The 24,839-nt window shown below is 44.5% G+C and overlaps 1 protein-coding gene and 2 pseudogenes across 3 annotated transcripts; 2 read left to right on the top strand and 1 right to left on the bottom strand.

Annotated features, from left to right (window-relative positions):
- The first annotated feature begins 6,285 nt into the window (after window positions 1-6,285).
- On the top strand, window positions 6,286-8,371 carry LOC123189322 (transcription termination factor MTEF18, mitochondrial-like; annotated as a pseudogene).
- A 694-nt stretch (window positions 8,372-9,065) lies between these two features.
- LOC123189298 (protein Rf1, mitochondrial-like) lies at window positions 9,066-14,825 on the bottom strand (annotated as a pseudogene).
- A 4,840-nt stretch (window positions 14,826-19,665) lies between these two features.
- LOC123090128 (uncharacterized) lies at window positions 19,666-24,516 on the top strand. Of its 3 annotated transcripts, none has more exons than XM_044511587.1 (2): window positions 19,666-20,049; window positions 24,159-24,516. In XM_044511587.1, the coding sequence occupies exons 1-2, from the start codon at window positions 19,744-19,746 to the stop codon at window positions 24,282-24,284; spliced, it is 432 nt and encodes a 143-aa protein (XP_044367522.1). In that variant the 5' UTR covers window positions 19,666-19,743; the 3' UTR covers window positions 24,285-24,516. The 3 variants fall into 3 exon arrangements, with proteins under 3 accessions (XP_044367522.1, XP_044367567.1, XP_044367597.1); XM_044511632.1 differs by lacking the exon at window positions 24,159-24,516 and adding an exon at window positions 22,882-23,012 and having other exon boundaries at window positions 19,669-20,049; XM_044511662.1 differs by lacking the exon at window positions 24,159-24,516 and adding an exon at window positions 21,185-21,548 and having other exon boundaries at window positions 19,675-20,049.
- Window positions 24,517-24,839: the final 323 nt, after the last annotated feature.

Here is a 24,839-nt window from a genome sequence, read left to right as displayed (position 1 = left end):
AGCTAGCTAGGGATCTGCATGTACGTGTGCATGCTCCGGATTACGCTCATGTATAGGAACGATAGCAAATTTAGGTACTAGTTTTCATCAAGTGTATACGAACGATATGAAAATACTCTATATTTTCTTCTGTATTAATTAACGTCGTACTTTTAAGGGTTATTTTTCGCAATGGAGAACGGTGATTACTCTTTCTGTCCTGTGATATAAGAACGTTTTTCACATTAATATAGTGTAAAAAATGCTTTTATATTATGAAATTCAAACTACCTTATATTACAAGGTGATACAGTATATGCTTTTTTTTCTACGACACTAGTAAAAAAAAATCATTTGTCCCGGTTCTAGAGGTACTAAAGCCCCCCCTTTAGTCCCGGTTCTTACACGAACCGGGACTAAAGGCCGTTCACGTGGCCGCTGTCTGGAGCCAACCGGTACTAAATGTATTTTTACGAAAATAATTTAATTTTTTTAAAAAATTGACTTTTTTAATTTTCATTTTTCTGGATTATTTTCCAATTTAATCTCTAATCACCCTTCATTACTGCTCTATTTAATCTTTAATCTCTAATCACCCCTCATTAGTGTAAAAAATGCTCTTATATTATGAAACGGAGGTAGTAGTTGCTTATCATTCAAACTACCTTATATTACAAGGTGATACAGTATATGCTTTTTTTCTACGACACTAGTAGAAAAAAAGCCATTTGTCCTGGTTCTAGAGGTACTAAAGCCCCCCCCCTTAGTCCCGGTTCTTACATGAACCGGGACTAAAGGCCGTTCACGTGGCCGCTGTCTGGAGCCAACCGGTACTAAAGGTATTTTTATGAAAATAATTTATTTTTTTAAAAAAAATTGATTTTTTAATTTTCATTTTTCTGGATTATTTTTTAATTTAATCTCTAATCACCCCTCATTACTGCTCACGAACCGGGACTAAAGGCCGTTCACGTGGCCGTTGTCTGGAGCCAACCGGTACTAAAGGTATTTTTACAAAAATAATTTATTTTTTTAAAAAAATTGATTTTTTAATTTTCATTTTTCTGGATTATTTTTTAATTTAATCTCTAATCACCCCTCATTATTGCTCTATTTAACCTCTAATCTCTAATCACCCCTCATCATTCCAAATCAGCTAACTTCCCAGCCGGTCACCCATCCTCTCTCTACTCCAGCCTGAGCACGCTTAACTTCCGGGTTCTATTCCCTCTTGTTTCCAAGTCTGCACTTGTTGTTTTCCTAACAATAGTAAGATGTCAATCCTATTAACCCTCAGGAGTTTAGCTTGAGCATGGCGTCACACGTTTCACTGTTTGAGTCTGAAACTATTATTCTAAAAAATAATTATTATTTAGTAACACTAATATTTCTTAAATAAGTAGTTTGACCAGATTTGACCAAAATTTAACAAATTAAAATAATTATTTAGTAACACTAATATTCTTGAATAATTATGTAGAACACTAATATTCTTGAATAATTATGTAGTAACACTAATATTTCTTGAATAAGTAGTTTGACCATAGTTTGACCATATTTGACCAAAATTCAAAAAAACTGTAATAATTATTTAGTAACACTAATATTCTTGAATAATTATTTAGTAACACTAAAACTTCTTGAATAAGTAGTTTGACCAAAATTTGACCTGATTTAACCAAATTCAAACAAAAAAACTAAAATTTGAGCATAACTTTTTTCCTTTTAGAAATTGAGGATTCTAAAAATTTACAAACATGCTATAGGCGGTCAAAATCGGATGCGGATTTTCGTGCTGAACATTTTGATATATTATATATTTTTTTCGACATCGTATGCAAAAGTTATAGCCGTTTTACTTTTTCATGACACTTTTTTGCAAAACATGTCCAAATTTAAGTTTTTTAATTTTCCTAACTAGTAGATGTAGTAATATAACTACATCTCGAAGAATTTTATTTTGTTTTTTACAAAACTGAAAAGGCGATCCCTGGGGGGTAGAATTTGAAAATGGGACCTTTAGTCCCGTTTTGACACACGAACCGGGACTAAAGGGTGCAACGCCCTTTAGTCCCGGTTCGTGTCTCAAACCGGGACTAAAGGGCATCACACCCTTTAGTCCCGGTTCGTGTCTCAAACCGGGACTAAAGGGCTTATTTGAACCGGGACTAATGCCTTTAGCCGCATAAACCGGGACCAATGCTCACATTTTTCCCGGTTCGTGACTGAATCGGGACTAATGGGCTTATCTAGTCCGAACGAAAGCCCTATTTTCTACTAGTGTGAGAACGTGATACCGTATATGTTAAGGGACTTGGTTCTCATCGTTAAGGGACTTGATTCTCAAAAAAATGAATGTTAGGTGACTTGCTTATTGCCTAATCATAATTATCAGAAATTTTGTAAAGTGCACAGCAACACGAGTGCATCACAAATTTAGTCAAGAAAACAGAATAGATGAGTGCATCGTCCATCCATTACATCATTTAGCCATTCCATTGATAATCTGCCTAGCACAAATCCTGCAAATAGTTGTACATTCCAGTAGTGAGACCAACCACTAGTAGCATGATAATGCCATAAAAACACCGGTATACATTGCAGTTCTCTCCATCTTTTCACATCTAGCCCTTATCGCATTAATTTCTTCGTTCTTCTCATGAATTTGTTGTGCCGGTACAACCTCTACTCCACTTCTTCTCCCTTGTTCAAGACATGCCTATCGACCACCAGACACTTTAGCATTCATTCTCCATATTGCATTCCTAAGATCAACAAGTACTTACCAAACAAATGGGGAGAAAGGATCATCATGCCATGCAAAATACGCACAACCATCACTTTGAATCAACAGTTCATACAATCAAAAACGGGAAATCTCAAAGATGAATGAGGAAAATTCGATGGGAAGGAGGAAGATGGGGATCTTATAATCTCAAGCATCCAACAATAGTATCTTCTTTTAGGATTTTCGTAGCTCCAAGAAATCCAGCAGAGAGCCTTCTTGGCGGCTTGTAGTAGCATCGCCTCTCCGGCTTGTACACCAATGGATTCTCCCTATAGGGCACCGACGACCTAGATGGTGCCCTACGACGACGTCCTCCACCTGAGTACAACAAACCAGAGAACGGCACCATTGTCGATTGCTCAGTCGCTGCCCGCCTCCCTTCCTCGAACTCTAATGTTCCCCCCATCTATCCCGCACCGCAAGTTAAATGAACATCAAGCGGGGATCGACGTCAGTCCAACACGGCGTCTGATTCCACCCTAATCCGTTCCACGTAAACAATCCCGATGCACAAATGAACTTTTAGCACAAATCAACCGAGAATAGAAAAGGCACGGTGAGAATCTCAAGGATTTCTAGTTCAAGGTTCATTTCAGACTTAAGAGTACAAATTCAAGTTTTTCTCCAGACTTTTCTTTTTTTAGAACTTGAGAAGAACCATATGAGTCCCAAGTTGACACACAACACTCATCAAGAAAATTGGGAAGAGCGAAGTGCACATTTTTTCCCTTTCCCCAAAAAAGAGAAAAGAAGTGTGCTTTCTGCGCCTTTTCATTTGATACCGCTCTAGCCCAAGAAAACGGAGCGCTTACATCTCTCATGGGAGCGCCTATTGGGTGCAGTGCACGTTAGGAGGAGGTGCAACATGCACGCCTTTTGGGCCGGCCCACGTGCGGGCGCTGTTTTTTTTTCTGTTTTTGATTTTTTTCGGGATTAAAAAGTTTCAAAATTTAAAAGAATATTGAATTTTGATTTTTTTTCAAGAAATCATAAAATGTTCACGCTTTGAATATTGAATTTTGAAAATTTTTATTCATGCTTTTGAAATCAAAAGTTCAGGTAATCAAAAAACGTTCATGATTTCCAAAAAAATGTTCGTCGATTCAAAAATTGTCTGTCAAACTGAAAAAATGTTCGCAAATTCAGAGAATATTCAATAATTTTGATTTTTTAACAAAATTCAAAATAGTTCATGAATTACAAAAAAGTTCATCCATTCAAACAATGTTCCCTGATTCAAAAAATGTTCATCAAAACAAAAAATGTTCATGAATTTCAAACATTGTTCTCCCAATTTCCAAAAAATGTCGTCAATTAAAAAAAGTTCACCGATTCAAAACATCATGTTCACGGGTTTCAAAAAAACTATTCACAATTTCAGAAATGTTTGTGAATTTGTAAGAAATAGTTGCAAATTCAAAAAATGTTCAAGTTTTTCAAAAATGTTAGCGAATTTATAAATGAAAGAAAAATGAAAAAGAGAAGAAAATGAAAAAGGAAAGAAAGAAAATGAAAAAAGAAAGTAAAGAACTAAAATGAAAAAAAGTAGAAACAACAAAAGAAAAAAACTGGAAAGTGCTAACAGTCCGGTCCAAATATAAGTAGTGGCAGCGGATGGGTACACGCTCGGTCTAATAAGTGACCAGAGAACCAAATGACCAGAACTGGATGTTCTCAATAATCGATGTTCTATCTCATGAGAGTTTCATTCTATTAGTGGTGACATTGTGGGCAATCTGGACAGCCAGACGAAAATTGTTGCATGAGGGTCAAAGCTTGATGTAAACCTATCTTTTTGTCATTGTTGATCTTGAAAAACTGAAGGAACCAGAGTCAGTAAGGGTGTCAGCCAGGGTAACAGTTGGCAACAAGAGATGGATCCCTCCACCACCCGGACATTTCAAATTCAATGTGGATGCAGGAGTATCAATTAATGGAAACTTGGGAACTGCAACTGTGGTATGTCGAGATGAGAAAGGAATTTATATGGGATTATCCTCTCTGGTCATTAGGGGATTAACTGATCCGGCGTCACTTGAAGCAACAGCTTGCCGCGAGGCGCTAGCACTGGCCACTGACCTTGGTATTCAACACTTGTGCGTCGCGTATGATTGCAAGCCGGCGGTCAACCTATTGACATAGAATGCAATCGAAATAGAGACAACTAGGCGAAAAAAACCAAAAGGACATCTAGAAGGGATCACTCGCAATTCACAGAATGGTTATTAGTGAGATTAGAGATTGGATGAAATCTTTTATTGGATGTACCTTTTGTTTTGAAAGTAGAAATAACAATTCTACATAACTTAACTAGGCATTCGCTTTCTTTAGATCAAGATCGGCATACTTGGTTGGGTCATCCCCATGATCCGAACATTATTCCTGTAACCTTGACTATTGAGTAGTAAAGTCTAGCTATTTTCCCTAAAAAAAAGTAGGGACCTACCCGCCCGAATAGGGTTGTCCATCTCCTCACATCACACCTCAGTTCGAGATTTTCTCCGGTCCCTGTAATAATAACAAAAAAGAAATTTTCTCTAGTCTCTGTCGTCATGCAGGCCTCTCCTCCTACAGCGCGCCCGCGTGCCGGCATCGCGTGATCCGCACTCCGTGGTCGATCAGCCACCTTCTACCACCTCATGACCCTACTCCGTTACCCGCCGCTAGGAGTCAGCTCCTTCTGCAGCCACTGGTGGCCGCTGCCATCCCAAGTTAGCCCCAAAGAGGAGCTTGGGGGGGGGGGGGGGGACCTGGGCCGTCGCCTCCCCAGCCTAAATGAGAAAGGCCCCTATGTACATACAGCCCACAACCCACAACCTATGTACACACAGCCCACAACCTAGAAGGCCCATTTATCAACTACTAGTCCTAGTCCTCCTCTTTGGGGAGGAACGAATCCAGCCCAGTGAGCCAGCAACCAACTCAATCTTCTTTGACCTGCGAGTTGCGACGGCAGACCCCTGAGCGTGGGGGTGGGGCGCCGGCGTCCGGCCTGTTGGCCGCTGTGGCTTGCCGCCGTGGGGGGCGACCGCCGGCTGGTGGCCGGCCGGATTGGACTCGCCGGAACATCCGCTCTTCGGCTCCTGCCTCCGCCGCGAACAACACCAGACAACGTCGACGCCGCGCGGTGCCTCAGTGAGCCGGTGAGCAGACTGCCCTCGCTGGATCTATCTCAATCTCTCCCCTATGGAAATTGTGGAAAGTTCAAATATTTTGATTCCACGAAAGAAAAAAAATCACCTTAGTTGAGGAGAATTCTAATTAGGTCATCTGGTCATGGATTTTGTACTGAAATAGAAAATGCCCTTTACAGCGAACCGAATTCTGCCCGTGGTTAAATAGGACTTTAGGGGTGCAAAAAAATGAAGAGCTCAGTTGTAGTGAACCGAATTCTGTACTGATTAGTAATAGATTTTGTAAGCTAATGTGAAGAAGATCGATATAATTATCTAAGTTTCTTGATATTTGCAATATCTAACTTGTTGTATTTGTATGATTTCGTTTTTTTTACAGCTTCGCCCCTCCAAAGATTTCTTTCAAGCTCCAGCACTGATGGGGTGGGCATGGGCAGCCCTCCGGTCCGGAGTTCCAAGGTGGTGTGCCCAAAATCCATCGTGCTCGTCCAGCTGGGTCGGCTCGATCCGCCTCATCATTCGGAGATTCGACCGCTCCCAGTCCCAGCCACGGCGGGGAGGAGGATGGGGATCCAGACGAGGTCAGGCAAGAGATGCTGAACAGATGGATGTTCCGCGCCGCACAGACAACTTTCAGGGACTACCTCCATGCCACGCGCGGCTTGTGCTTCACTGACGCCAAGCATATCAGCGAGCGCTCGCCTGTCTTCCTCGGCGAGCTGCTGGATGAGGTGAAGGTGAACAAGGCGGTGACGAAGGCTGCCGATCAGGGTGAAGACGAGGCGAGGCTGAGGTCAAAAGTGAAGAAGAGGGTCAGCAGGGCGCTGGTGCGATTGTTCCACCGCCGCCCTGTCAACGAGTTCAGGCCCTTCTTTGAGAGCATTGGCCTCAGGCCAAGCGAGTGCGATTACCTCTTGCCGCAGGACCTCACATTCCTCGCGGATGCCGAGATGCTGCTCGAGAGCTACCATGCACTATGCAGTTACGGCATCGCACACCGCAAGATTGGAAGGATATACTGGAATGCTACCGAGGTGTTTAGTCTTGGCCAGGGCGTTCTTGCATCTAAGCTCGAGGCCCTTGAGGGTCTAGGCTTCAGTAAGGCCAGTGTGATCAAACTAGTGATCTCTACTCCGACCGTGTTGGTTCATGACCCGGCCGTGGAACTGAAGACGTTCTTGCTGTGGCTGGACGACATTGGGATTCAGCGAGACTGGATCGGCCAGTTCTTATCTGAAAGGGTGTCCTATAATTGGCCAAAAATGGTACAAGCCCTTCAGTCCTTGAGCGATCTGGAGTTCACCAAGGATGACATTGGTAAAGTGGTGAGGAAAAATCCACATTTGTTGTTGGAACAGTCTGGTGGGGAGCTACACTCCACAGTTGACACCATGCAAATGGTCGGATCTGGAAAAAGGGAGCTACTTGATCTTTTTCTGAACCACCCCAATGTTGACAGCGTGGATGTCGGTTGGAACATATCGAAGGGATCATGTTTCTTACATGACATTGGCATAAGCTATTGTGATGTGAAGAAGATTTTGGATTCTCACGGATGGATGTTCGGTGCTGCCCCCATGAAAGCCACGAGCACCATTCTTGCGCAACTCAATGTGGGCAAGGCGCGGCTGCGAAAGATCATAATGGAGGAACCATGTCAGTCGATGAATTATACGATTGGCTCGAAGGTCAGCAGACTGCCGAGATGTAAACCTGAACCCTGTGTCAAGGAGAAGAGAGAATTCTTAAGACGCATAGGATTTGTCGAAGGCTCGGAAGATATGGAGAAGGCACTCAAAGCTATCCGTGGAAAAGGCACAAAACTGCAAGATCGGTACAACAAACTAGTGGAGAAAGGGTTAGACCCAAAACATGTAGCCCACATGGTGAAGGTTGCTCCTCGGATTCTGAATCAGAAGACGGACGCCCTTGCTTATAAGATATCCTTCCTTGTGCATGTGGCGGGTTATCCCCTGAGTGCTCTCCCTGCGTTCCCACGGTACCCAGAGTTCACTGTGCACAAAAGCAAACTTAAGATGCTGATGTACAGTTGGCTGCTAGAAAGGGGGCTGGCTGCACCCCAACTTACTCTAAGCACGGTCCTAGCTTCCTCGGAAACAGAATTCATCAAGGCTCACCATGTATATAAGGTTCCCATGGGTCGTGAGGTTTGGTCGAAGCTCAAGCGGGAGGGAGGTAGCTTCGGCCAAGAGGAGATCAGATGGCTGCGACACAGGTGCAACTTGGACGATAGTCGAATCGAATGCATGAGTTGATTGCTTTTCTTTTCTTTCTTTCTGCATTTCTAGCTCAATACTACATTATTCAGATATAGTACAACCTTCTATAATCCCTGCCTCCTCACATATTCCTGTTCTCTTTCCGAAGAAACATGTGATAATCCTGTCAGTGATATTTGTAATTTGGGCTTCTAGCATTGTGGTACTGGCATTTATCATTGCATTGTTCTTTTTTTTGTGAGAAATCACATTGTTCTTTTGACGTCATGGTAGTACTATTTCACATCTTATTCACATTGTACTTTTTTTATTACGTATTTCCGAGAGCTCAGAGTTGGTCTTAGCAGTATTCAAAATATATCCTCAAACAATTTCTGTTGGCTCATTTTGGCCCCTCCGAGTTTCTGACCATATAAATGACTGAAATACCTTCTCCTAATGTCCTGCCTAGACTCTTGTGGTCCAGTGTTGGAAAATGTATAATCAGAGAATGGAAGATGAGGAAAAAAAGAAACAAACTGGAGAAAAACATACAGATTGAAGCTTTGGGATGGAGGATGTATGTATATAGTGTGGAGTGTTTGTTTTACTTCACTGTTTATTCAGAGTCATGTGTGTCCCAGGAAAAAGTAGGAATCATGCTTACAATATTTGAGCATGATGAGAAGGTTTGAACTGGCAATTGCGCCACACTAGCCAAACAAAATCTGCACAACAGGAGTATCAATTGCGCCACACTAGCCAAACAAAATCTGCACAACAGGAGTATCTGGAAGTTTTGCAATGCCACTTGGTTAACTATACCTACCTTAGGTTTTGTATAGTTTCGCAAACTGACAGTTATTACAGGGACAGAGAAACAGAGGGCTCATGTAGGGTAATCCGTACACAGAGAAAGCACAAAGTCACCAACTCCTTTGGTCATAAATTTGATTATAATTTCCCATTAAAAACCTTTTATCATACGCTCATGAACCAAACCTCAATCTTATTAGCACGAATTAATCTGTCTAGAGTTTCAAACCAAGCTAAATGACGTGCCTAGCTAGCACATCTGATCTACAACCATCCAAAAAAGCTTGAAACAAATTCCAAACATGTATACCACTCTATCCTTTCTGTTCTTCCTTTTTTGCATAATACTGTACAAAATACAGACAGAGAGATGACAACAGCACCGGCAAAAGACTTGGTGCTGCACTTCAGCCGCGTCAATACATCATAGGCTGGCTGCATCCTTCTCAGCGGTGGCTCCCTGATGGATAGCCACTTCCCGTCGCCCCGCTGCACCTGCACCAACAAGTCCTTCTTCCCTGCCGTGCCCTCTGTTGATGTGCGCGCGGTAGTCCTCGCATTCCCTCCCCATTCCCTGATGGACGTGGTGGGCGAGGTGGCCCTGCATGTCACGCAGAACCAAAGCCATTACTCGGTGAGCGCAAGGAAGAAGACCTCAAATTTTCGAAATAAAGAAGGGATATCTCATGGGTGCATCAGGGGATGTCAGGGAACTCCAATGCGAACAGTGTGTGGTGTATAACTAACAGTGGTTATAATGTAGTCAATGAACACCACTAGGTAGGATCTTCAGTAACACTGACCACAATGAGACGAGTGAGCAAGTCAGAGGCTGTAGACCCCCAGGCTGGGTCGGCGGTATCCATGAGATCACCAAAAAGTACGGTCTTCAGTAAAACTGGCCGCGATGAGAAGAACGAGCCAGTCTGTACACCCTCAGGCTGGCTTGGCAGTATCTATGGGATTGGGATCTGGCAAGTTTGCTGGAAGATCATGCCATGCATCGTTCTGAAACAGGCTGAATATACCAAAGAAGTGAGTATCATTATAGCACCAGTAAACTCCAACAACGAAAAAAGATACTCCCTCTGTAAACTAATATAAGAGCGTTTAGATCACTACTTTAGTTATCTAAACACTCTTATATTAGTTTACAGAGGGAGTACAAAACAAAACCAGCATTGTGCATATAGAAGGAAGGACGACAATTGATTTCACAACAAGTTGGGCATTTATCATAACTAAAATGAGAGTAATACTTGATATCATGACTTGTTTCTACAATATAAGCTGAGTATAATACACAAAAACTAGCTGCATAGTAAATTCCTTAGTTCATCCTGCTTGATGACAAACCTTGGAATCGAAAGGGTTTAGGCTTAGTAGAACTAAAACCGAGTACATGATGTGCGGTTTCAGTACTACTAGGTGTGAGGAGGAGGTTAGCCTTGATGGCCAGGTGGTACCTCAGAAGGACACCTTTCGGTATTTGGGGTCAATGCTGCAGGAGGATGGGGGTATTGATGAAGATGTGAACCATTGAATCAAAACCGGATGGATGAAGTGGCGCCAAGCTTCTGGCATTCTCTGTGACAAGAGAGTGCCACAAAAGCTAAAAGGCAAGTTCTACAGGACGGCGGTCCGACCCGCAATGTTGTATGGCGCTGAGTGTTGGCCAACTAAAAGGCGACATGTTCAACAGTTAGGTGTGGCAGAGATGCGTATGTTGAGATGGATGTGTGGCCACACGAGGAAGGATCGAGTCCGGAATGATGATATACGAGATAGAGTTGGGGTAGCACCAATTGAAGAGAAGCTTGTCCAACATCGTCTGAGATGGTTTGGGCATATTCAGCGCAGGCCTCCAGAAGCTCCGGTGCATAGTGGACGGCTAAAGCGTGCGGAGAATGTCAAGAGAGGGCGGGGTAGACCGAATTTGACATGGGAAGAGTCCGTTAAGAGAGACCTGAAGGATTGGAGTATCACCAAAGAGCTAGCTATGGACAGGGATGCGTGAAGCTTGCTATCCATGTGCCAGAGCCATGAGTTGGTTGCGAGATCTTATGGGTTTCACCTCTAGCCTACCCCAACTTGTTTGGGACTAAAGGCTTTGTTGTTGTTGTTGTTGTTGTTGTTATTGTTATCCTGCTTGATGTGTTTGATTAATTATTCATTAAACCACTGATATATCAACACCCCAAGATATCGTCCAGCGATGATTTTACTTCACATTTTAAAAGCGGTACAAGCACCGGACAAGAAATTTACCTGGTTGCACATACAAGAGACCTGCCTCCAACCTCCACTTCTCTCCCTATGCATATTTTACTTTCAACATTGCAGAGCTTATATTGCCGTCTAAAGTAGAGGTTCTTTAGGTCAAGAAGTTCCATATAAATCAGGAGGTATCATCTGCAAGTTCTCTACAAGGAAATGGTTTGATTCACTTTCCTCCGTCACAAGAGGTGGTGCTGGAGCCCTGACTACCCTCGGTAGAACTTCGCTCCAGCTAGGCGCCAAAGACTTGCCTCCTCCCAAAATTATCATCATCTACCTGTAGATCAGGATGCTTTTCAATTCCAACATCCTCATGTTACACTCACTCCAGATCTCACAGCATTTCAGGAATAGTACAGACCTCCCCCATGCTCCTGTGAGCTGAGCCCAATTGCTTCACTCTAACAAGTCATGAATCTGACACAGCCACATTCAAATCCCAAGACAAATGATTGAGAAACAAAGGTATATTATGCGATGGCATAACACCTTGGAACTGCACATCATACACCAATTTAGCCGAATGGAAACCATCCGCAGGCCGCAGCTGGGTTCCAAACAATACCATCAAGCACATCAGGGTGCAGTGAGACCAGAGTACACCATGAGGAAGAACTCGATAAACTCTGGGACAAGATCCACCATCATATGACCCCGAACACCCACAATATTTTTACCATTAGCAAAAGCACCACACACCAGACAACCCTTGCACAAGGAGACAGCATGAAGACGGAACAAAATGACCATAGCATACACGCCCAGTAGCCACACATCAGAGCAGAACACCATGGCACACGGCATTATCACCCAGACCGGTCTTGGCGAGTGGATGGAAGAGAACACATGTTGACATGGTTAAAAGGGAGCTCCGAACCATGCCAAAACTTATCTACCAAGTCCAGCGCATCAAATGACTCCACCAAAGAATTGGTATTTCGCAGGGAGCAATTGTAATTGTTCCTGATATTTGCCTTTCTCCGAAAAGAGAGACAACAACAACGAAGTGGTCGAAGCTTCAAAAGAGATGATCTTCCCATCAACTTTAGACATATAATTTGCTGCATTGACTATCTCCCCCTTTTCCAACAACGTTCTGATGATATAATTTATAAGACGAGAGCTGGGAGCACAACCACTCTTCTCCATTGATGAAAACATATTGTCAGCTTCTTCCAACGATCCTTCTTTCAGAAGATTCTGTATTACTACTCCGTAAGTAGAGGCATTAGGTACGAGCCCACAGGCTGGTAATGAAGCAAACAAATCGTTAGCTTCTTCTCTTCTCTGAACCTTGTACATTGCATTAATCATGGTATTGAGTATTGCAATATCGAACTTCACATTCATTGCACCTAATTTCTGGAACAAGACGATCGCTTCATCGGTGCAATTATTCCTACAAAATCCTCCAAGAACTATCCTGTATGTGGAAATGCTCACTGCTGTTCCACTTTCAATCATCTCATTGAACAACTTCTTTGCAGCAATTGTTGCCCCAGCATGAAATAACCCATCCAGTATGATGTTATATGCAACAGTGTCAGGTTTAACTCTCTTATGCTCCATTTCTCTGAATAGAATAACACCATCATCGAGCCTTCCACTCTTACAATACCCACTAATAAGTGAGCTATATGTAACAACAGTAGGCTCAATGCCAGCTGATACCATGGAATCAAGTACACCGAGTGCTTTCTCCATGTTGCCGACTAAGCAATATCCATCAATCAGAGTATTAAATGCAATGAGATCAGGTCTCTCACCAATGTCTATAACCAAGTCAAAGATATGGTGCGCATCTATGACCCTTCCTTCGTTGCACAGACTATGCATTATTGAATTGAAGAAGACAATGGTAGGACGACAAATACATTTGTCCGTCATTTCAAAAATGAACTCCTTCGCTTTCACCAAATCACCGTGTGTACAGAATCCCTGAATTAAGGAGCGATAAACAACTTTGCTTGGCTGTACTCCCTTCCCAATCATCTGATTAAAATTGTCCACAGCATCAGCCAGCCTACCCATTCTGCAAAGTGCAGCTATTATGGTTGCATAGGTGCACACATCCGGACTCATTCCTTGTTCCCGCATTTCAGTCAACATATGCATAACTTCATCCATCATCCCACACTTAGCATATGCATTAATGAATATGTTGAAAACATGGTGGTCCGGTACAATACCTTTGCCTACCATTGAATTAAAGAGATTAACCATATCAGCAAAGCACCCTTCGTTTGCATACCCATGAAGCAAAGTAGAGTAGGATACGACATTAGGCTTGTGGCCCTTCGCAGCCATGGAATAAAGAAGTTCTGCAGCTTCTCTGCTTCTTCCATGCTTGCAGAGGGAGGCCATGCATGAGTTCCAAGTGACAGTATCTGGTACAAGACCGCGGCTTGTCATTTCTCTAAACATTTGAGTCGCCTTTTTCCACTGGCCCAAAGTGGAATATCCATGGATCATTGCATTATATGTCACTCCATTCGGTCGAATATCATCATCAACCATCTGCCGAAGGAATAGCTCAGCCTTGTCCATAGCTCTGGCCTTGCACAGTGCATCGATAATTGAGTTATATGTCACCACATCAGACACAACGCCTTGCTGCGTCATTTCATGAAATAGATTGCATGCCTTGCCTACTTTTCCTTCCTTAAAGAAGCCATAGATGACAGTGCTGTATGACACCACGCAGGGGGAGCAGCCATCTCCTTTTGCCATCACCCGGAGCAGATCGAGCGCTCGCTGGCTCCTGCTATCTTCACACAGGCTCTTCAGAACTGTTTTGTATGAGAACTCATTTGGCACACAGCCGAGGTCGGACATCCTATGAATCAGCACGTTTACTGCTTCATCTGTCCGTTTTGCGCAGCAGAGGCACTTGAGGACGGTGCTGGCGACGATCTCATTTGTTTGAGGCCTGTCCTTAGGAGGCGGCCAAATAAGGCAAGCCCTAGGTCCGGACGACGCACGCGGCAGCAGCAGTTCATCAGGATGGCGTAGGTGTAGACTGTGGGCGGCACCACCGGCCTGCCTGCTTCTTCTCGGCATACGCGGTTGAAGAGGGCGATGGCGAGGGCGGGGCCATCTCTGCAGGCAGCCGAGTCTGGCGCACGGGCGAGGGCGGCAAGGAAGCCGCCCAGGGAGCGCTCGTGGACCGGAGTGTCCTGCCGTAGCAATTGGTCAAACAGGTGGTGTGCGTCCTCCGGGCTGAGCGTCCCGGCACGGACGCGCTCCGTGGCCGCGGCAAAGGCGTCGCGGGGAGACCATGACCGTGACCGTGAGGGTGGCGAGGTGGAGGTGGAGAAGTAGGAGGAGGAGGAGGAGGAGGAGAGGCGGCGGAGGAGGAGGCCGATGCGGGACATGGGCATGGTGGAGGAGTTGCGGAGGCGCATGCGGAACATGGTCACATGGGCGGGGTGGGAGAGAAGGAGTTGCGGAGGTGGAGGCGGAAGCTGGACACCTGGCGGTTGCGGGTAGGTGGATGTGGAGGAGGAGGAGCGGCGGCGGCGGCGGCGGCGGCGGCGCGTGAGCCGTCGGGGGTGGGGAGGACGCGCCTGGTCTGGGAAGTGGCAAATTGATCGCGGGTCAGTTGTCCTGCCGTTTTGGTGGCGGTGTTGAACGTGTGCAGCAGGAAAGTTTTTCAGGTATACACATGACATCGATGTCTAGTGTGGCGGTGTTGGTGATCCCTTCAAAATTTGAATCCCGATCGATCGACTTCCACCTCCGCCTCCACCTCCGCTTTCGCCCTCCACCTCCACCCTCCACCTCCATGTCCACCTCCGCCCTCCATCTCCACCTCCGCCCCCTTCCCAGGCGCTGCCGCCGCTGGAGTAGAGCTGGTGCTCTGCTGCCGCCCACACAGGGGCTCCTCGTGACCTGCGCCCAGGTGGAGGCGAGCACAGGCTGTTCCTCCATCTCCACCTCCGTACCCACCTCCGGCCACTGCATCCAGGCGCAGGTGCTCCTCCTCTCCCACGTCCAGGAGCTGCTGCTGGGTTCGGCTGGTGCCCAGGTTCATCTCTCTCTGATCATTTGATCCTCTGCTGGAGTACATCTCTCTGCTGTCGCTGGAAACGAACTGCAAGCATAAACAATACTCAAGTGATTTAAGAGATGTACTGATTCAAGAGTAGTCAAGAGTAATTTAGAAGTGCCAACATTTGATTCAAGAAATGTTTGCTGCCAATAATTCAACAAATAATTTGAACAAGTTAACTGAATTAACTGTTGACTGTAGCATTTCAGGAGTACATCAATATGTTAAACTTCAATTAGAACACGCTACGTCAGAATCACCTATGGCGTATTGTCATCCGCATCCAACCCTATGGCTTAAGTGATGTGTTCAACAACATGAAAATGAATTCAGGAGGCACATAAGTAACACTAGTTTATGTACTGAGTTGCAAAACATTTGATTGTTCGATTCCAGATTACCCTCTGTACAGTATTAACCTCAATGTGTGGCGACTTGTGACTAGGCAAAGAGATCAGACACAAGACCACCACATCCCCATAGCAAAACAAAAGCTGAGAATTGTTCAGGGACAGATGATAATGAATAAGTTTTGGATTGATAAACCGAGAAGACTAGCAGAGTTAGGGTAAGGGCCAGCATGCTCACCTCGAGCTGAGACTGGCATTCAGACAATAGGAGTAGCAAATCATTAAACTGTAGCATTTCAGACAATAGGAGTAGCAAATAATTAAACTGTAGCATTTCAGACAACATGAGTAGCAGACCAAACTGTATTAACTGTTGACCGTGCATCATTGATTTTGAAAATTCTGGAAGAACCTCTGCCATTCTGTTGATTTACTTTAAATAAAAATCATAGACTGAAAATGTTGTCATCTGGATTACACATGTTCTTTTTCTCATTAGAGGATCATGAGAGAAAACTATTGAAAATAGACTGGAGTAAAAAAATCTGAGAACACACACACAACAAAAACAGGTTCATGACTGGAGTAGTACTGTAATAAGACCTGACAAAACTTCTGTTGGCTGGGAGAGATTTGAGTGTTTTTATATCATTGCTAAGAGATTTTATTATTGTAATAAGACTTGACAAAACATCTTGAACTGATAATCTACAGCAAACTTGCTTGAATGCAATGCAAGCTGTACCTTGATCTGTCCTGAAACAATGACCACGTAGCAAAGAGAGGAATGAACTGCAAACATAAACAATTTGATGAGCATTTGGTTCAACTAGCCAATAATTTGATCTAACCATTTGACAAAATCTGAATCTACTGATGTAGGAATACTATCAAATTACTGTTGGAGTACAATTCAGATTACAACAGCAGTACCTGAAAGCAGCAGAAGATGGTTGTCCCAGACCTCAACTGCACTCCACCTGCAGAAGATGCAGAAGATGAAATGGGTGATGATGATGCAGGAGTACAAATGGATGAAGATGTAGGGGTACAAATGGATGAAGATGCAGGAGTACAACATGCAGGTACAGCTACAATGGCATTTCAGAATTTTTCAGTTAATGGTGGAAGAAAAAAATCAGTTAAATTACAGAATACAGTTTGATGATATGATCATATCATCATTTGATCATTTGATGATATGATCATATCATCATTTGAATGCTTATGTTCATTTGACTATTTTTCCTTTGATCATTTGATCATTTTTCCGTTGTTGTATTTCTTCGTGCAGGTGTTGAGAAATCAGTTAAAAAAAGGGATAGCCTCGACGACAAGCAAAAGCATGCTGCTTATGTTGCAATGCACACACTGTGCATGAGTAGAGGGGGCAAATTTGAAAGAGATGGCAAGAAAAAGATTGCAAGTTTTTTTGGAGTGGGTGTATGTAATGTACAAAGAGTTTGGAAGAAAGCAATGAAAGGTCTGGAGGTGGATGTTTCAAGTCAGAGAAAAAAGAACTATGGAAGAAAGCCAAAGGACATTAATCTAGATCAAATACCTAGCATCCCACTTAACAAGAGGTCTACTATCAGGTCACTTGCTTGGAAACTCGGGTGCAGCCCTACGACACTCCACCGGAAGTTCATGTTGAAGTTGATAAAGAGGCATACAAATTGTTTGAAGCCAGTTCTGAAGGAAAAGAACAATAAGGTGATAACCCACAAGTATAGGGGATCACAACAGTTTTCGAGGGTAGAGTATTCAACCCAAATTTATTGATTCGACACAAGGGGAGCCAAAGAATATTCTCAAGTATTAGCAGTTGAGTTGTCAATTCAATCACACCTGGAAACTTAATATCTGCAGCAAAGTGTTTAGTAGCAAAGTAATATGATAGTACTGGTAACGGTAGCAAAAGGTAATGATAGCAAAAGTAATGTTTTTGGTATTTTGTAGTGATGATAGCAATAGCAACGGAAAAGTAAATAAGCGAAGAACAATATATGGAAAGCTCGTAGGCAATGGATCGGTGATATAGAATTATGCCTGATGCGGTTCATCATGTAACAGTCATAACATCGGGTGACACAGAACTAGCTCCAATTCATCAATGTAATGTAGGCATGTACGTATTCCAAATATAGTCATATGTGCTTATGGAAAAGAACTTGCATGACATCTTTTGTCCTACCCTCCCGTGGCAGCGGGGTCCTAACGGAAACTAAGGGATATTAAGGCCTCCTTTTAATAGAGTACCGGACCAAAGCATTAGCACATGATGAATACATGAACTCCTCAAACTACGGTCATCACCGTGAGTGGTCCCGATTATTGTCACTTCGGAGTTGCCGGATCATAACACATATTAGGTGACTGTAGACTTGCAAGATAGGATCAAGAACTCTCATATATTGATGAAAATATAATAGGTTCAGATCTGAAATCATGGCACTCGGGCCCTAGTGACAAGCATTAAGCATAGCAAAGTCATAGCAACATCAATCTCAGAACATAGAGGATACTAGGGATCAAACCCTAACAAAACTAACTCGATTACATGATAAATCTCATCCAACCCATCACCATCCAGCAAACCTACGATGGAATTACTCACGCACGGCGGTGAGCATCATGAAATTGGTGATGGAGGATGGTTGATGATGACGACGGCGACAGATTCCCCTCTCCGGAGCCCCGAACGGACTCCAGATCAGCCCTCCCGAGAGGTTTTAGGGCTTGGCGGCGGCTCCGTATCATAAAACGCGATGAATCCTTCTCTTTTATTTTTTCTCACTGAAAGCAAATATATAGAGTTGGAGTTGAGGTCGGAGGAGCTCCAGGGGGCCCACGAGGTAGGGGGCGCGCCCCCCACCCTCGTGGCTAGGGTGTGGGCCCCCTGGCCTTGATCTTTTGCCAGTATTTTTTATTATTTCCAAAAATACACTCCGTGGAGTTTCAGGTCATTCCAAGAATTTTTGTTTCTGTACATAAATAACACCATGACAATTCTGCTAAAAACAGCGTCAGTCCGGATTAGTTTCATTCAAATCATGCAAGTTAGAGTCCAAAACAAGGGCAAAAGTGTTTGGAAAAGTAGATACGACGGAGACGTATCAACTCCCCAAGCTTAAACCTTTGCTTGTCCTCAAGCAATTCAGTTGACAAACTGAAAGTGATAAAGAAAAACTTTTACAAACTTTGTGTGCTCTTGTTGTTGTAAATATGTAAAACCAGCATTCAAGTTTTCACGAAAGATTATGAACTAACCATATTCACAATAACTCTTAGGTCTCATGTTTACTCATATCAATGGCATAATCAAGTAGCGAGCAATAATAATAAATCTCGGATGACAACACTTTCTCAAAAAAATTATAATATGATATAACAAGATGGTATCTCGCTAGCCCTTTCTGAGACCGCAAAACATAAATGCAGAGCACCTTTAAAGATCAAAGACTGACTAGACATTGTAATTCATGATAAAAGATGTAACGCCCGGATAATTAAAGCTATAGTAAACTCTGCTAATGATGCCTTGTCACCATATTTTCCTAAGCCAAACCGCCTTTCGATAAAAATCAAAGTCAAATTCAAATTTAAATTTGAAAGTCAATTTATTACTTCTTCAAACAGTAAAACAAAAATGTGTATGATATGATCTAAAATCTCCAAGCATTGGTAAAAATAAAATCAACTCCATTGGATGCCCAGATTGCCCCTGAGAATTATTTTAGTGGACCACTAGCATTAAATTAAGCCTTTTAAATTAAATAAATATTTAAAATATTCAAAATAAATTAAGTCTTGTTGTGCTAGCTGAAAACATTGTGTAGTATTTATATGATAAATATCAAGTTCAACTAAAATCATTTGTTATTTAATTAAATTGCCAAACTGAGAGGGAATAAAGGAACAGTATAAGAAAAATAAGAATTAGAGTAAATCTCCTCTGCACTAGGCCTAGCGATCACTGTTCCAGGCCCAGCCCAGCTAAACGGCCTTTCCTCCTCTCGCAGGAGATAGGCAGAGGCCATGGCGTGGCGGCCATCCACGGCCACCACGGCCGGATTGCCGACGCCTGGCGCTACAGAGCGCCTTGGAGAGGATAAGGAGGCCGTCCCCAATGTCGTGGACAAACCCTAGCTGCTTTTCCACTTCCCCTCGCTCGCTCTCCTCTCCACAACACGCGCCCGAGACGCCGTCGCCGCCTCTCGTCGATCCCGCGGCCACCGGCCTCCCCTCGTCGCGCCAAGAGGTCCAGGAGAACCGTCGTTGTCTACTTCGTCTACCCCGAGCACTGAATCGAGCAAGGAAGGCCCGTACACTCGCCATCGACCTCGTCTTCAACGCGTACATCGCCGGCGTCCGGCGTCGATTGCCGCCGCTCCGGTCCACCTCCGGCCTCCCCGACCTCGCCTTCGTGCTCACTGTGAGCTCCTCCCTTGATTCCCCTGTTTTGCCCCGTCGATCCGTTGCCGTATGTTGCCTGTGCTCGTTGAGGCCGCCATGGCCGAAGCATCGCGTCCGCGCACGCACCCGCATGCCCCTGCCGCCTGTGTACGCCCGTGCCCGCTGTCGCATGCCTGCTGCAGCCCGCGCCCTCGTTCGCCCCTGGCTGTGTCCGTTCGCACGTGCGTGCGAGCACCCGCCGCACCCTGGCCGAGCGCCCGCGCCGCTCGCGGCACCCGCGCTCGCCCTGCTACTTCTTGCTGCTGCTGCGCTGCCGTTGCTGCTCGACTACTGCCGCTACTACTTGCTGTCGTGCTGCCCTGCTCCCACTAACTACTGCTGCATTGCACTGCTGCTGCTAGGTACTTCTACAGCCGGTTGCTGCTGCTACAGGCCATGGCCATAGCCATGGCCGAGTGTGTTGTGTGGTGTGCGTGCGTGTATTCTGGGTATGAGGCCGGCCCTATCCAGATTAGTTAGTACTAATTAGATTAGTTTAGGGCTGCTACTTTTTATGTTAAATAGCCTAATGTGTTTGTGACAGGTGGTCCCTCACACTAAATACCCCCCTTTTAGTTAAAATAGTAGTCAATGACAAGTAGGCCCCATGGCCACTATTCACACTTTAACCAAGTCAAACATTGACTATGGACTTGTTGACTGTGTATGCTGACTCAGCCACTGGACCCCACATGTCATTCTAATAGGCTAGCTGTGTGTATAAAAAGTAGTACACTGTTTAAATTCGAATTTAGATATATTTTAGAAATTCAGAAAATGTTTTAAAACTTTGAAAATTCATAGAAAATAAACCGTATCTCAGATGGAAAAACTTTGTGCATGAAAGTTGCTCAGAACGACGAGACGAATCTGGATATGTAGCCCGTTCGTTCGCCACGCATCCCTAGCATAGCGAACACGCAACTTTCTTCCTCCGTTTCATCTGTCCGAAAAATGCAAAACACCTGGGATTTTTTCCCGGATGTTTCCCCCCTTCGCCGGTATCACCTCCTATCGCGTTAGGTCACACCCGGCACATCATATTGCCATGTTTTGCTTTGTGGTGCTATGTTTGCTTTATATTTACTGTTTCTTCCCCCTCTTCTCTCCGGTAGACCCCGAGACCGATGATGCCGCTGTGATCGACTACGTCACCGACGACCCCTCCTTGTCTGAGTAACCAGGCAAGCAAACCCCCTTGAGCATTTCGATATCGCCCATTTCTTTCCCTCTCATGCTTGCATTAGAACTGCTACTGCTTTCTGTATGATCCTACTCTAATGCATAGCCTGTTTTGTTACCCGCTTTCATACTTTACCTGCTTATCCTAAACTGCTTAGTATAGGTTGGTTAGTGATCCATCAGTGACCCCCATCTTGTTCCAGTTGCCTCGCTTTATGTTCGATGACTCGATCAACGTGATCGACGTCCAGGCCCCGACACCGCACATCACCCCCTAGTTGTACGACTCTGCAGAGTTACCATCGAGTGCCGAGGGTGGAACCTCTTACATCACTCCCGATGAGATCTCCGTAGTGTAGCTATACGGTCGAGGTCATCGAGGGTGATTTCCTCCTTAACCACTTCCGTTACGGCTCTGTCGTGCAACCCATCAAACGTGAACCTCGAGGGTGGATCCTCTTACGTTCACCTTGATGACAACATCGAATGGAATTCACCGGGGGTGATTCCTCAGGTTTTCCCTTTAGTGTTAGACACACAGTTACTATGGTTACTATGACTTTATACTGAACCATGTTACTAAAGACGGGTCGACCCTGAGGGGTACCCGCGCGAACTTAATAACGAGTGATGTGGAGTCGGGTTGACCTGGAAGGTGCCCGCGAGATACTTACGAGGCGTGGCCGGGCATTCTTAGCCCTTGCCGCAAGTACTCGAGATGGGGCGACGGGGTCACATCGATCGTGAGTCCCTGCTCGTTACCGCGCGTTCCTAATCCACTATGATTTGGATATTTGATTCGAGGGGCCTCTGGCCTGATAGCACTAACCATCACGTGGGCATAGTATGGGCGTTCTGCGTCGTATACATCAGCCGAAGCTTAATAGACGTCAGCGACTGAGCGGCGCGCGCCGGGTTGGACTGCGTAAGCGCCTGCCTTGTTGAAGGAGGTAGCTAGGTCTGCTCACCGGCCGCCCTCGCAACGTGCAGGAGTTTCTGGGGAGATGGCCCATGACCCCTGGGGGCATAGGTTTAGTCCGGCGTGCTGGCCTCTCTATTAAGCCTAGGTCGGGTTGCGGCGTATTGTTTGGCCGAGGCCGGGCATGACCCAGGAAAGTGTGTCCTGCCGGAGTTAATCGAGCGTGGTGGGTAAGTTGGTGCACTCCTGTAGGGAAGAAAACATCTATCGATAGCCTGTCCTACGGTAACGGACACTTGGAGTTGTATCCCGATCGATACAACTAGAACAGGATACTTGAGATGAGACATGGAGATGAGACTTGGTTATGAGATGATAACTGGATAGTATGGCTCTGGGATTGCTTTCTCGCAGGCAGTCGAGAAAGGGTCTCTGGCCGAGGTTGGTAACACTTCTACTACTTTACTTTATGCTACCCTACTCCCTCCTGTTGCTGCAAGATGGTGGTTTCCAGAAGATGCTAGTCTTCGATAGGCTAGGCTCTCCCCTTCCCTTCTGGCATTCAATAGTTTAGTCCACAGATACAATCCATTCCTTTGATACAGATGCGTACTTAATTTAGATCTGATGTAAGTCTTGCGAGTACTTTGGATGAGTACTCACGATTGCTTTGCTACTTCTTTTTTCCCCATACCCGATTGTTGCGACCAGATGACGGATCCCAGGAGCCAGACGACGCCACTGATGACTACTACTACCCTGAGGATGCCTACTACTACGTGGAGGCCGCCGACGACCAGGAGTAGTTAGGAGGCTCCCAGGCAAGAGGCCTTGCCTTTTCGACCGTTGTTGCTTTTGTGCTAGCCTTTTTAAGGCAAACTTGTCTAACTTATGTCTGTACTCAGATATTGTTACTTCCGCTGACTCTTGTGTATTCGAGCTTATGTATTCGAGCCTTCGAGGCCCCTGGCTTGTAATATAAAGCTTGTATTATTTTAATTTGTGTCTAGAGTTGTGTTGCGATATCTTCCCGTGAGTCCTTGATCTTGATCGTACACATTTGCGTGTATGATTGAATCGAGGGTGTCACAAAAGAGATCCAGTCAAGTCACACTCAATGTAAACTAACAGTAATGAATGCAAATGACAGTGGTGCTCTCCAACTGGTGTTTTTTAATAAGAGGATGATGACTCAACATAAAAGTAAATAGATAGGCCCTCCGCAGAGGGAAGCAGGGATTTGTAGAGGTGCTAGAGCTCGGTTTTGAAATAGAGGTGAATAATATTTTGAGCGATATACTTTTATTGTCAACATAACAACTAAGAGATGGCGATTTCTTCCATGCTACACACATTATAGGCGGTTCCCAAACAGAATGGTAAAGTTTATACCCCCCCTCCACCAACAAGCATCAATCCATGGCTTGGTCGAAACAACGAGTGCCTCCAACTAACAAGAGTCTCAAGGGGAGTTTTGTTTGCAATTATTTTGATTTAGTTTGCATAAAGCATGGGACTGGGCATCCCGGTGACCAGCCATTTTCTCGTGAGTGAGGAGCGGAGTCCACTCCTCTTGAGAATAACTTGCCTAACATGGAAGATACGGACAGCCCTAGTTGATACATGAGCTATTCGAGCATACAAAATAGGATATTTATTTGAAGGTTTAGAGTTTGGCACATACAAATTTACTTGGAACGACAAATAGATATCGTATATTGGTAGGTATGGTGGACTCATATGGAACAACTTTGGGGTTTATGGGATTGGATGCACAAGCAGTATTCCCGCTTAGTACAAGTGAAGGCTAGCAAAAGACTGGGAATCGACCAACTAGAGAGCGACAATGATACGTCTCCAACGTATCTATAATTTTTGATTGCTCCATGCTATATTATCTACTATCTTGGATGTTTATGGGCTTTATTATACACTTTTATAGAGTATCATTTTTGGGATTAACCTATTGACCTAGAGCCCGGTGCCAGTTTCTGTTTTTACCTTGTTTTAGGGTTTCGAAGAAAAGGAAAACCAAATGGAGTTCAATTGACCCGGAACTTCACGGAACCCATTTTTGGAAGGAAAGAAGCCCAGAAGACTTGAAGTGCACGTAAGGGAAGCTTCGAGGAGGCCACGAGGTAGGGGGCGCGCCCACTCCCTAGGTGCGCCCTCCACCCTCGTGGCCCCTCTGACGTACCCCTTCCGCTTATATATTTCCATTGAAGGAAATATGCCCTAGAGGCAATAATAAAGTTATTATTTATTTCCTTATATCATGATAAATGTTTATTATTCATGCTAGAATTGTATTAACCAGAAACATAATACATGTGTGAATACATAGACAAACAAAGTGTCACTAGTGTGCCTCTACTTGACTAGCTCGTTAATCAAAGATGGTTATGTTTCCTAACCATAAACAAGTAGTTGTCATTTGATTAACGGGATCACATCATTAAGTGAATGATCTGATTGACATGACCCATTCCCCTAGCTTAGCACCCGATCGTTTAGTATGTTGCTATTGCTTTCTTCATGACTTATACATGTTCCTATGACTATGAGATTATGCAACTCCCATTTGCCGGAGGAACACTTTGTGTGCTACCAAACGTCATAACGTAACTGGGTGATTATAAAGGAGCTCTACAGGTGTCTCCGAAGGTACA

The sequence above is a fragment of the Triticum aestivum genome, chromosome 1A (genome assembly GCF_018294505.1).
Source record: "Triticum aestivum cultivar Chinese Spring chromosome 1A, IWGSC CS RefSeq v2.1, whole genome shotgun sequence".
Classification (NCBI taxonomy): Eukaryota; Viridiplantae; Streptophyta; class Magnoliopsida; order Poales; family Poaceae; genus Triticum; species Triticum aestivum.
Note: the sequence above shows the minus strand (reverse complement) of the source record. Positions and strands in the feature narration are given on the sequence as shown.

Bases quoted from the DNA above. Each gene is read 5' to 3' on its own strand.
- LOC123090128 (XM_044511587.1), top strand. From the start codon at position 19,744: ATGTCGTGGACAAACCCTAGCTGCTTTTCCACTTCCCCTCGCTCGCTC. The intron at 20,050-24,158 runs GTGAGCTCCTCC...GCCCGGTGCCAG, and splicing joins ACCTCGCCTTCGTGCTCACT to TTTCTGTTTTTACCTTGTTT.